Here is a 12,856-nt window from a genome sequence, read left to right on the forward strand (position 1 = left end):
ACAGTAGAACAGATATGTATGAAAACTCTCAAAAGGTGACATTCTGTACTGTCACCTCATGAAACATTTGATCTCAAATCCAAAATGGTGGAGTGTAATTTAAAAAATGTTAGCTTCACTGTCCAAATACATATGGAGGTCCGTATATTAAATGGTTCCTGTGAGCGTTACATTGTGGACTGACTTAAAAGACCAGGGCTACCTCGTATGCATCATATCCAGAAAGGCTCGTATAGACATGGTCACATTTCAATGATATGAACTATTGACAACAGTACATATGTTTATTCTGTGTGCACATGGGGTTGCTTGATAATCAGTATAAATACAGGGAAGGTACGGGGTTCTAATCGTATGCAATATTGCAGCCTGTTTGACCATGTGAAGTGAATGAAACATTTCAGTAAGGCACAGGATCTGTTTAGGTACTGGAAAATAGGCTCCATAGAGGAGCCACAGATTTAGCAAAAGTCCACTTTACATTCAAACTTTTCATTCTGATAAGTAGTAGACATATTAACTGTGTCCTATAGAAGAAATTAATGCCAACGCAGGAAAGCATCCTTAGACCCTTTCATCCTGTCCTCTACTTACAGTATTATAGACTGTCATGCTTTCCTGTGTCCAGGCCAATGAGTCTCAATTTGTATCATAGCAGTGCTCCAGGAGAGAAGGCCCATGATCACTTAGTCTGTCCCCCAGTGTGGACCAACACGACCTGGCCTGCCAGCCCAACTTCCACCCCTCCCTTGGGTACCACGTACTGGGTACTGTCCCCAGCCCTCTGGGGATCTATCTCCCTCAGCTGGGCATTGCTTTGGGCCACCTTGTCCAGGCTCCACAGCTGATAGCGCAGGCTCTTGCCCTGCTTGGCCAGGATGTACGCTTCTCTTGCCCCCACAGTGGGACATGGGCATGAGGGGCTGTCCTGGGGCAGGAGTAGCCAGGGCAGGGTGGGGTCAGGTTGAGTGTGCTCTCTGCTCACGCTGTCCTGGTCCAGACCCAACAAGACACCTGGGAGAGATAGAGAGGTTATAGGAAGGGTCAAATGTCAAGACATGGGAATTGCGCGTGTGTGTGTTGCAGTCAAGGAGCTCCGGTCTAACCTGAGGCCACTGCCCAGTGTGCCCTGTGTCCGGTGCGTTGGCATGGCTCATGGTTGAAATCCTCGTCATATCTGTGTTTATGCAGTCAAAGACCTCAAAACACATACAGTACACATCGCTTTACTCATATACTGTATAATAAATATTCCAGATAAGTCAGCTATTAACATGGTATTTACATCGAAATGTCATTGTAAAATGGTCAAATACACGATAATAACTGCCACGAGGTTACCTTAAGAACACCATCTATGAGTACCTAACGACCGCTACCTGAGACAGACTGACTAGAGCAGATGGGTCCTTCCGAACAGCCTGAATGTGAGAGAGTATAAAGGATCCGGGATGAGGACGGGTTGTCCGTCAGCTAGGTGTTTCAGGACGGCTGTAGAGTTGTCTCCACTCATCCCTCCGGACAGGAGCTCAGCCCTGCACCCACACACCTCCTCTGCAAGCATGGCCATGTCACTAGCTGGATCAGACACACATACACATTAGTCTCACTAATAAAGTATAGCTCTGCTGGTGTCGTTGAGAGTATGCATCATAGAAGACTAAAGCGTTACCGGAGAACATCTCCCCTTGTGCTGTGTAGCCCCTGTCCATCGCTGTCTGGACTACGGTCTCCACGGAAACACTCAGAGGGGGCTGTAGTAGGTGACCAGCCATCCATAGAGCCACCAGACCACATCTACAGGTAAAAACACACACACACACACCTCAGGCAGGGGTATGTACCTTAGGAAGTATAACGTCACCTTTAACGACAAAACGACAAACAAGAGACATCAGCTTAGGGAAGACGAATTCACATGTATTATAGATCAGTGATTACTTCAATGGAGGAAGGCTCCATTTTGAAAAGCCTAAATAAAGCTTTACGTGACTTACTGTGGGCCGTCTTGGATGAGGGAAGGCACATACTTGTTAAACAGCATCCACTGCAGGTCCTTCCTGAAACTACGTCAACCAGTAAATCATCAGCCACACCACAAAACAGACTTTCCTACTGCCACCTGGTAACAAATGAGTTATTGAATAATGCATATATCACAGTAGTATGTACAGTAGCTTGGTCTTGGTGGGATAGCTCGGAGCGTCATCTACCGTCTTGCATTTGTGTTCTATTCGTAGTTGAAACTCCCACAGGATCACTACAGTACTGCTTTCATGGACAGAAACTGTTCTAAACTGAATGCCCAGGTGCAGAACCCCCCCCCCCCCCCCCCCAGTGCACTGATTATAAAGGTGGAGTGTTACCCAATGTGTGACTGATGACCCCATTCAATAACCTGTAGGCCCTATTAAAAAAAAGACATTTTAGTCATTTAGCAGACGCTCTTATCCAGAGTGACTTACAGGAGCAACTACAGGTTAAGTGCCTTGCTCAGATTTTTCACTTAGTCGGCTTTGGAGTTCGAACCAGCAACCTTTCGGCTACGGGCCCAAAGCTCTTAAGTGCTACGCTACTTTTCCAACCACCATGTTGGAGATCCTGAATATGCTTTAGCTGCTACGCTTGTCTGATAACTTCTGTTTTTCTGTTGGCAGTTCGCCTCACCTGCTCTCCCTCTGACTGAGCAGCAACCGGGCCTCTGCATGATCCCCCTCGACAGGGGTCTTTCCTGCCGCTATGGCTTGGTACAGCTTCTTCTTGCTTGGCTCCGAGGCAGCTGTCAGTGGGGGTGGTCCTGGTGGTGGAGGAGGAGGTGGATGCTCCATTGAAATACCCTCTGTCACTGCTGTGCAATTCTGTGTGATAAGAGACTGAGAGAAGGGAATGATAAGGGCTCCACTACCTTATATATATAATTATTTTTTTTAACCTTTATTTAACTACATGACAGGAAGCTATTGAAATTACACATATGACCAACTGATGGAATAAAGTTGCGTTAATGATTTAGTGATACATAAACATTATGGTGTGTATACCTATTAATTGATCCCCTTATTGCTTTTACTACCAGAGCTTCTCCATCTGATGCCATGTCTAGCTAGATATGTTACACCATGACTAAAGTTGCGAAATATGTTTCTGAAATACGTTCATATGACATGCAGTTTGATTAACACTCACGTTATTGCATGGCTGTTTTAGTTGTAATGAGACGACTTCAAGCGCAGACCTAAGGAGCTATTTTTAAGTTTTTACACGTTAGGACTAGCAGGTAGCTAGCTAACTGAATAAAGACATATTTGGTAACAAACACGGCGATCATTTAAAGTGGTAGCTGCGGCTACAATATGGCATTTTCTACAGTAATGTTACAGAACAGAAGACCTACTTTGCTAGCTATCTATCAATAACAAAATAATTGAAAAGTAGTTCATCTTTTGAACCAAATAATAGCTGTTTGAAACATAATGATGGGCTCTCAAACAGCTCTCAATAGATTGCACGATGATAATATCATAAGGATATGTTAAAGCCTGTTTCTTTAGATGAGTAAAGTAAATCAATTTGATCATCTGCGCAGCATCTTGCTCAGGCTGACTCTCGTGAATGTTTACAAGGGGCGGGTGCGTCTGAAATGTAGCACTACATATCCAATGATGTTAAGGGGGTGGCTAAAACAATCCAATGAAAAGCTGTTCTTGACAGGATCCGGAAATTACACCAGCCAATCAAAATATTCGGCTTTGTTAGCTATCAAGGGTTTCTGTGTCTGCTACGTTAGCTAGCATGCTCCAGCACAAAATAATTAAGTGTTTCTGGCTCCAGTGGTAGAGTGTTGGCTACGCGTGTAGCTAGTTTCATTCATTTATTTTGAGGCCGATTACATTGTGCATCCCAGTACTGAAAGGTAAATAAAACTTCTTAATTGTTATGTTTTTGTCTATTTCACATATTTTCTAATTTGCAAGTTAGCTACCAACTTATTCTACATCTAGCTAACGTTACTTGCAGACTGGAGGCAATAAGGGCGCTAACACTGACCTGTTTTATTTCACAGAAGATGGCTGCTCCGGATATGCGCCTCAACCACACCATATACATCAACAACCTGAACGAGAAGATTAAAAAAGATGGTTAGAGCTTAAAGCTGGCTACCCCCTTTGATTTTGCTCTCATGTTTGTGTTTACTCATCAACCATGCCAATGGCTCATTGCCTAAACATGTCTTGTTTGTACCCTTTGTCACCCAGAACTGAAGAAGTCGTTGTACGCAATCTTCTCTCAGTTTGGTCAAATCCTGGACATTTTGGTTGCCCGCTCCCTGAAGATGAGGGGTCAGGCCTTTGTCATCTTCAAGGAGGTCAACAGCGCCTCCAATGCCCTGCGTTCCATGCAGGGGTTCCCATTCTATGACAAACCTATGGTAAGCTACTGCCAATTAACATCTTGGTACACATCAGCTAGCTTTTGCCTGACACATGTTTAGCTAGATAATGATGATTCTCTAATATGCATTCCTGTAAATAGTCCTGTCGTCATCAACTGTTCCTCTTTCTCCTGGCAGCGTATTGGGTATGCCAAGGGGGACTCTGACATCATCGCTAAAATGAAGGGCACCTACGTGGAGCGTGACCGTAAGAAGGAGAAGAGGGCCAAGGTCAAGGGCCCAGAGGCTACAGGGGCCAAAAAGGGTGTGCCAGGGACCCCTGTAGTACCCATGGGCCCTGGAGTTCCAACACCCATGCCCGTAAGTGTTGTACTGAGAGCCTGAAGACACACAACCACGTTTGTATCCACAATGCCACTGTTAGTCATTGTTTCCTTTTAAGACATGTCTATCTAAAATGGCGGATTGTGTGTTATTCCACGTGTATCGCTAAATGATAGTGCGGCTGATTTTTTTTCATTGAACATTCTTGGTCTTCTGAAGGGAATGCCACCCATGAGCGGAGCTCCTCGTATGATGCCAATGCCAGGGCAGCCCCCCTACATGCCCCCGCCAGGCATGATGCCACCTCCAGGGATGGGCCCTGGGGGGATGCTCCCTGGTGCCATGCCTCCGGGTGGGATGATGCCCGGGCAAATGCCCCACGCCCAGGTATGGATCATGTTTGTTTATCAGTGTTCGTTTATATCTTTTTCTTTATTGAACCTTTTATTGAACTAGTCAAGTCAGTTAACAACAAATTGTTATTTACAATGACGGCCAACCAAGGCCAAACCCAGACGACGCTGAGCCAATAACTACGCAGCAGGTCTGTTTGGTGGCACATGGTAATTTTGCGTTTGCTTGTCATTCGTCTGACTGTATAATCTCGCTCTGTAACTTAATTTTTTTTTTTTATATTAATAAATGTAATCTTCCATACCTCCAGGTTGCAGAAAACCCTCCCAACCACATCCTTTTCCTCACCAACCTCCCAGAGGAGACCAACGAGCTCATGCTGTCTATGCTCTTCAACCAGTTAGTACCTCTTCATTTTATTCTCCCCTTCTCCTATACTCCTTGGTGCAGTGTGAAAAATGTCATGTTTATTCCTCCATGTTCTGTAGTATTGGAACATATCTGTTCCAGTTTCCAATATAGTGGTTATCTTAACTAGTGTTTGTGTATGGTGAGATTGAACATGTCGACAAGTAGTCTGCCCCGAAGCTCTCCTTGATGTTGATTGTTTTCCCACTTCAGGTTCCCTGGGTTCAAAGAGGTGCGCCTGGTGCCTGGTCGCCACGACATTGCCTTTGTGGAGTTTGATAATGACGTGCAGGCTGGAGCGGCCAGGGAGGCACTACAGGGCTTCAAGATCACTCAGACCAACGCCATGAAGATCTCTTTCGCCAAGAAATAACACACCAGAGAGCTCTTGAGTGGTTTACAATCACACACACACACACAGAGAGGCCCCTCTACCCCCTTAAACTATACCAGCACAGAGCCGACTACTAACCTGTCCTTCGCTAAGAAATCACAATGCGATACAAGTCGCCCCCCCCAAGCTCCCCTCCCAAGACACATCTATAGGCTCCCTTACACATTTGTGTGCGGCTCCCTGCTCTGCTTACAGATTATGACATAAGAATTCTTTCAGCCTCCACCAGAAGGTAAGGAGTGGTGATTGGACGATCCCCTTCATCACCGATGCCTATAGGAGAGCAAGTCTTTTTACCCTCTTAGTTATGAAGTTCAGCATAGATTTTTTTCTTCTTGTAATTGTCTTGTTACTGCCCTTCCTGTGATCCCATACTAATTTAGAATAACTGGAGATGACTTTCTTTGTATCTGATGGTAGGTTACCAGCGGTTTAGAGAAGACAAGGGCAGGATTGTTATGATTGGAATACTGACACCAGGCTCAAACGATAATGTGTAAGAACTATATTGTTTTAGTGATTTGGTGCCAACATAGAGGATAGTTAGCTGACATTTGCACATCCATAGCCAGGTTTAGAAACATTTTAAAGTATGTCAGTTTCTGCACCCATTCCTTGAGGATAAAATCTGGCGTTTTGTATGTAAGTATATTTTTATTGTTTGTCTGTTTAAAAGCATTGCACCCAGGGTCTGTTTCGTCCAGACATTGTACCTGGAGCTTTTATGTTTGATTAAAATGTGTGCTTTTTATAATGACTAATGCTGTGTGTACATTTCTGCTTTTATGTCCGGGGAGACACCGGGGGCTATATAGACCGGCTGGTTGTTTAGCAACAAAACCGACACGTGCGTGACTCGGGGGAAAAACAGGCTAGGTTGGCTTAGATTTTTGACAACAATCTATATTTAGTCTCAATGTTTATTGGAAACATAAATACATTTGCACAATGAGCACTTGTCTCTCGAATACATTGTTACAGTTGTGGGTTACCTAGCAACTCTTTCCCATATTAGCATTGACATGAAATCAGTCTCAACACCTCCAAACAAGATAAAACAAGCAGTCTACGATTGCCCACATGGCAGCGTCTCATCATTGTTGCAAGCTGAACGTTCAAAATCAGAACAAAGCATGTCGCCCTGTCGATGAGCGCATTTTTTTGTGATGTTAGCCAACCCGTCTACTGATTTCTCTCTTTCCTTCTAGAGCACAATTAATATTACATGGAGAAGTGGGACCTGGGCCCCTATCCACAACTTTTAGATCATGATGACTATGACAGATCCTATATCAGCACTCCTACTCTGATATGCTTTGTGGATACAGGCCCTGATTCCGAGATGTTTGTTACATATGGCCCCAGATATGGGTTTTTGCACATCTAGTATCTCTAGACCAGAGATCATTATGTCTATAGGGATGGGCTCCAGAGTGGCGCAGGGGTCTAAGGCACTGCATCTCGGTGCTAGAGGCGTCACTACAGACCCTGGTTCAATTCCAGGCTGTATCACAACCGGGTGTGATTTGGAAGTCCAATATGGCCGGGCACAATTAGCCCAGCGTTGTTAGGGTTTGGCTGGGGTAAGCCGTCATTGTAAATAAGAATTTGTTCTTAGCTGACTTGCCTAGTTTAAAAAAATGTTTTATCAAACAGCCTACTGTAACTTCATGTACATCTTATACTGAACCAGTGTTTCAGTATCAAAACCACAACGATGGTTTTGATTAACACCCCGATGAAGGCAGTGTTCATCAGTGTTTTCCATGGCGTGTCAGGAGTATAGTGTCTAACCACATTGAATGATAGAGGACTCTAGGGCCCAAAAGCCCGTTTCAGCATGGGCAGTGCCATTGAGGACTTTCACCATTTTGAAGTAGTCAACTGGGTGGGACTTCCTATGGGTTAAGGAAGGATCACATGATTCCATTGAAGTCATCAGAAGGGATCCGCCCATAGAGAATGATCAAGGACTCTTGTGGCCAAAAGGCTGTATTAATATGGGCAGCGCCATTGAGAGCTTCCACCATTTTTTATGTAGTCAACCGGATGAGACTTCCAACTTCATTGGCTGATCCCTCCCTGTGACATGTCCAACTGGGTCATCAGTCAATTGTGAAGAAAATGGACTACTTCAAAATGGAGATAGCATGGGCAGCGCCATTGAGGCTGTCACAGACACCATACTGGCACAGACATAATGAGGCCTTTTTCCATCTCTATGGATCAGCCAATGAATTATACTCATGAGCAAACCTTCCATAACTGCAGGTGGCAGTAAATCGCCAACCTTGGCTTTACACCTGTTCAAACACACTCCAGGTGGCAGTGTTCACCCTTTCAGTTTGTTTACCATCTCATACAAGTAGAAGATAATTGACGACGTCAAAATGGCAGTGGTGGAAAAAGGACCCAATTTCCATACTTGAGTAAAAGTAAGATACCTTAAAAGAAAATTACTTAAGTAAAAGTCACCCAGTAAAGTACTACTTGAGTAAAAGTCTAAAAGTATTTGGTTTTAAATGCACTTAAGTATCAAAGTAAAAGCATAAATAATTTCGCATTCCTTATATTAAGCAAACCAGAAGACACAATGTTCTTGTTTTTTTTAATTATTATTTACAGATCGCCAGGGGCACAGTTCAACACTCAGACATCATTTACAAACGAAGTGAGTCCGTCAGATCAGAGGCAGTAGGGATGACCAGGGATGTTCTCTTGATAAGTGCATGAATTTGACAATGTTCCTGTCCTGCTGAGCATTCAAAATGTAATGAGTACTTTTGGGTGTCAGGGAAATGTAAGGAGTAAAAAGTACATTATTTATTTTAGGAATGAAGTGGAGTAAAAGTAAAAGTTGTCAAAAATATGAATAGTAAAGTACAGACACCCCCAACAAACGACTTAAGTAGTACTTTAAAGTATTTTTACTTAAGTACTTTACACCACTGCAAAATGGAGATGGCCAAGTTCTTACAGACACTATAATGGGACAGATACAATGTTGCATCCTCTATGTGTCTAACTAACTCATGCAGTCAGAAATATAATGCTTTTCCCAGCATGTTGCAGTAAGCGGACTGGTGGGACTGTAGTCTAAACTTTGATCTGGCCTCTTGTCTGCACTTTTGATAGAACTTGAGTTTGTGCCCTCCCCTTGATAATTCTACAATCATTTAAAACATTTTGGGATAACGTTTCCATTTGATTATTATAACCTATAAAGTAATGAGAATTCTTTCTTTCTGGAGCATTGTGTCATAATCAAATGGCTCTGTGCTACCACGTTCATCATCATTACGGACTCACTTCCTGCCCTGTCTGGCCTCAGCCACTGTAGTTTCATCTAATTTCTACCATGAGTCAGACAACAATGTCTGGATGGCCTATTTCATCAATGCTATTTTCCTTTTGTGCTCAATTCGTTTAAAGAAGTTTTGGAGATTTAATTTAAAACATTTCCTCTTTGAATGTCTTTAGCATTGATTGTGCCTGTGAGTTCAGGTGGGCCTTGAACCTATAAATCAACACAATCTACTTTTTCAAATTGCACTGTCTTTATGCACCTTCGCCATTAAGACCTTTTTTTTTTAACTTACACAGAGTCAGATGAACTCAATGACAGTGGCGATCCGTCATTCAGGGCAGGGCAAGACCTGTTTTGAGCCCCACATTTTTAGGCAATTTTTTTTTTTTTTTAAATATACTTTGGCAAACTCCAAGCGGGCTGTCATGTGCCTTTTACTGAGGAGTGTCTTCCGTCTGGCCACTCTACCATAAAGGCCTGATTGGTGGAGTGCTGCAGAGATGGTTGTCCTTCTGGAAGGTTCTCCCATCTCCACAGAGGAACTCTAGAGCTCTGTCAGAGTGACCATCAGGTTCTTGGTCACCTCCATGACCAAGGCCCTAATCCCTCGATCGCTCAGTTTGGCTGGGCAGCACCCCGTTTTGGTGGTTCCAAACTTCTTCCATTTAAGAATGATGCAGGCCACTGTGTTCTTGGGGACCTTCAATGCTGCAGAAATGCTTTGGTACCCTTCCCCCGATCTGTGCCTCAAAACAACCCTGTCTCTGAGCTCTATGGACAATTCCTTCAACCGCATAGCTTGGTTTTTTCTCTAACATGCACTGTCAACTGTGGGACCTTATATAGACAGGTGTGTGCCTTCCCAAATTATGTCCAATCAATTGAATTTACCACAGATGGACTCCAATCAAGTTGTAGAAACATCTCAAGGGTTATCAACGGAAACAGGATGCACCCGAGCTCAATTTCGAGTCTCATAGCAAAGGGCCTGACTACTTTTAGAAATACAAATTCTGTAATAGAGTTCATCCATGCAATTTATGGGACAATTTATCGGAGCACAGGTACAAATTCCGCTTGGACATTATGGGCAATTGTGTGTAGATCAGTGACACATTTAAATTTAATATTTTTTTTATTCAGGCTGTAACAAAACAGTCAAAGGGTGTGAATACTTTCGAAAGGCACTGTATTTGTCCAAAACACTATACATTTCTGAAATCCTTAGATGTTTCCTAATCACACAAAATTGAATTGTCATTGGAGTGCAATTAGGAATATAATAATGGTGTCCCAGTTTATCTAACCTGCTGTTTCAAAATAAATCCTGGCACGATGTGATACCCCCCTCCTAGGGACGGCACTAGTAAGCCAGTGACTCAGCCCCCATAATAGGGTCAGAGGCAGAGAATCCCAGTGGAGAGAGAGGAGCCAGTCAGGCAGAGACAGCAAGGGCGGTTCATCACTCCGGTGCTTTGCCGTTCACCTTCGCAACCGTGGGCCAGTCTACACTGAATTATAGGACCTACTGAAGAGATGAGTCTGCAGTAAAGACTTAAAGGTCGAGACCGAGTCTGCGTCTCTCACATGGATAGGCTGGCTATTACATAAAAATGGAGCTCTATAGGAGAAAGCCCTGCCTCCAGCTGTTTGCTTAGAAATTCTAGGAACAATAAGGAGGCCTTTGTCTTGTGATGGTAGCATATGTGTATGTATGTATGTACGGCAGGACCAAATTGGAGAGATAAGTAGGAGCAAGTCTATGTAATTGTCACGTCTACTCCAGGGATGCCTACCTCGTCAATACTACGACCAGCTGGCGCAACTGGGGAAGGCTATGGAAGAGGTTCTTCGGCAGTCTTCAATGTCTCAAACATGCCATGGTCCTGCGCCAAGGTGGAGGAACTTTAAATATTTTTTTGATGTTCATCAAAAGAGATCAGGGTCAAGAGTAACGCCAAGGTCCTTCACAGTTTTATTTGAGATGACTGTACAACCATCAAGATTAATTGTCAGATAAAACAGCAGAATTCGTCCTTGGGACCTTGAACTGGCATCTCTGTTTTGTCCGAGTTTAAAAGTAAAACATTTGTTGCCATCCACTTCCTTATGTCTGAAACACAGGCTTCCAGGGTAGGTAATTTTGGGATTTCACCATGTTTTATCGACATGTACAGTTGTGTGTCGTCTGCATCGCAGCGAAAGTTGACATAGAATATACAGTGAGGCAAAAAAGTATTTAGTCAGCCACCAATTGTGCAAGTTCTCCCACTTAAAAAGATGAGAGACCTGTAATTTTCATCATAGGTACACTTCAACTATGACAGACAAAATTAGGGGAAAAAATCCAGAAAATCACATTGTAGGATTTTTAATGAATTTATTTGCAAATTATGGTGGAAAATAAGTATTTGGTCACCTACAAACAAGCAAGATTTCTGGCTCTCACAGACCTGTAACTTCTTCTTTAAGAGGCTCCTCTGTCCTCCACGCGTTACCTGTATTAATGGCACCTGTTTGAACTTGTTATCAGTATAAAAGACACCTGTCCACAACCTCAAACAGTCACACTCCAAACTCCACTATGGCCAAGACCAAAGAGCTGTCAAAGGACACCAGAAACAAAATTGTAGACCTGCACCAGGCTGGGAAGACTGAATCTGCAATAGGTAAGCAGCTTGGTTTGAAGAAATCAACTGTGGGAGCAATTATTAGGAAATGGAAGACATACAAGACCACTGATAATCTCCCTCGATCTGGGGCTCCACGCAAGATCTCACGCCGTGGGGTCAAAATGATCACAAGAACGGTGAGCAAAAATCCCAGAACCACACGGGGGGACCTAGTGAATGACCTGCAGAGAGCTGGGACCAAAGTAACAAAGCCTACCATCAGTAACACTACGCCGCCAGGGACTCAAATCCTGCAGTGCCAGACGTGTCCCCCTGCTTAAGCCAGTACATGTCTGAAGTTTGCTAGAGAGCATTTGGATGATCCAGAAGAAGATTGGGAGAATGTCATATGGTCAGATGAAACCAAAATAGAACTTTTTGGTAAAAACTCAACTCGTCGTGTTTGGAGGACAAAGAATGCTGAGTTGCATCCAAAGAACACCATACCTACTGTGAAGCATGGGGGTGGAAACATCATGCTTTGGGGCTGTTTTTCTGCAAAGGGACCAGGACGACTGATCTGTGTAAAGGAAAGAATGAATGGGGCCATGTATCATGAGATTTTGAGTGAAAACCTCCTTCCATCAGCAAGGGCATTGAAGATGAAACGTGGCTGGGTCTTTCAGCATGACAATGATCCCAAACACACCGCCCGGGCAACGAAAGAGTGGCTTCGTAAGAAGCATTTCAAGGTCCTGGAGTGGCCTAGCCAGTCTCCAGATCTCAACCCCATAGAAAATCTTCGGAGGGAGTTGAACGTCCGTGTTGCCCATTAACAGCCCCAAAACATCACTGCTCTAGAGGAGATCTGCATGGAGGAATGGGCCAAAATACCAGCAACAGTGTGTGAAAACCTTGTGAAGACTTACAGAAAACATTTGATCTCTGTCATTGCCAACAAAGGGTATATAACAAAGTATTGAGATAAACTTTTGTTATTGACCAAATACTTATTTTCCACCATAATTTGCAAATAAATTCATAAAAAATCCTACAATGTGATT

At 43.6% G+C, this 12,856-nt stretch overlaps 2 protein-coding genes across 3 annotated transcripts; one reads left to right on the forward strand and one right to left on the reverse strand.

Moving 5' to 3' along the window:
* Positions 1-270: 270 nt before the first annotated feature.
* On the reverse strand, positions 271-3,627 carry actmap (actin maturation protease). Its single transcript, XM_055879491.1, has 7 exons — positions 3,187-3,627; positions 2,668-2,873; positions 1,998-2,066; positions 1,673-1,797; positions 1,449-1,578; positions 1,107-1,177; positions 271-1,014 (listed from the first exon to the last, which is right to left on the reverse strand). The coding sequence occupies exons 2-7, from the start codon at positions 2,826-2,828 to the stop codon at positions 683-685; spliced, it is 888 nt and encodes a 295-aa protein (XP_055735466.1). The 5' UTR covers positions 2,829-2,873; positions 3,187-3,627; the 3' UTR covers positions 271-682.
* Positions 3,628-3,743: 116 nt separating this feature from the next.
* Positions 3,744-6,630, forward strand: LOC129821817 (U1 small nuclear ribonucleoprotein A-like). Of its 2 annotated transcripts, none has more exons than XM_055879493.1 (7): positions 3,744-3,913; positions 4,067-4,139; positions 4,257-4,429; positions 4,571-4,753; positions 4,937-5,104; positions 5,382-5,470; positions 5,693-6,630. In XM_055879493.1, exons 2-7 carry the CDS (start codon positions 4,067-4,069, stop codon positions 5,850-5,852), a joined length of 846 nt encoding a protein of 281 aa, XP_055735468.1. In that variant the 5' UTR covers positions 3,744-3,913; the 3' UTR covers positions 5,853-6,630. The 2 variants fall into 2 exon arrangements, with proteins under 2 accessions (XP_055735468.1, XP_055735467.1); XM_055879492.1 differs by having other exon boundaries at positions 3,745-3,913; positions 4,064-4,139.
* The last annotated feature ends 6,226 nt before the right edge of the window (positions 6,631-12,856 follow it).

The sequence above is a fragment of the Salvelinus fontinalis genome, chromosome 24 (genome assembly GCF_029448725.1).
Source record: "Salvelinus fontinalis isolate EN_2023a chromosome 24, ASM2944872v1, whole genome shotgun sequence".
In the NCBI taxonomy this organism is placed as follows: domain Eukaryota; kingdom Metazoa; phylum Chordata; class Actinopteri; order Salmoniformes; family Salmonidae; genus Salvelinus; species Salvelinus fontinalis.

What these genes read in the sequence shown, in the direction of transcription:
- actmap (XM_055879491.1), bottom strand. Translation starts at nt 2,828, where the DNA reads ATGGAGCATCCACCTCCTCCTCCACCACCAGGACCACCCCCACTGACA. An exon ending in CTCAGTCAGAGGGAGAGCAG is followed by an intron (nt 2,067 to 2,667) that starts GTGAGGCGAACT and finishes TGGTTGACGTAG; the next exon opens with TTTCAGGAAGGACCTGCAGT. An exon ending in ACAAGGGGAGATGTTCTCCG is followed by an intron (nt 1,579 to 1,672) that starts GTAACGCTTTAG and finishes TGTCTGATCCAG; the next exon opens with CTAGTGACATGGCCATGCTT.
- LOC129821817 (XM_055879493.1), top strand. Translation starts at nt 4,067, where the DNA reads ATGGCTGCTCCGGATATGCGCCTCAACCACACCATATACATCAACAAC. An exon ending in GGCAAATGCCCCACGCCCAG is followed by an intron (nt 5,105 to 5,381) that starts GTATGGATCATG and finishes CCATACCTCCAG; the next exon opens with GTTGCAGAAAACCCTCCCAA. An exon ending in CTGTCTATGCTCTTCAACCA is followed by an intron (nt 5,471 to 5,692) that starts GTTAGTACCTCT and finishes TTCCCACTTCAG; the next exon opens with GTTCCCTGGGTTCAAAGAGG.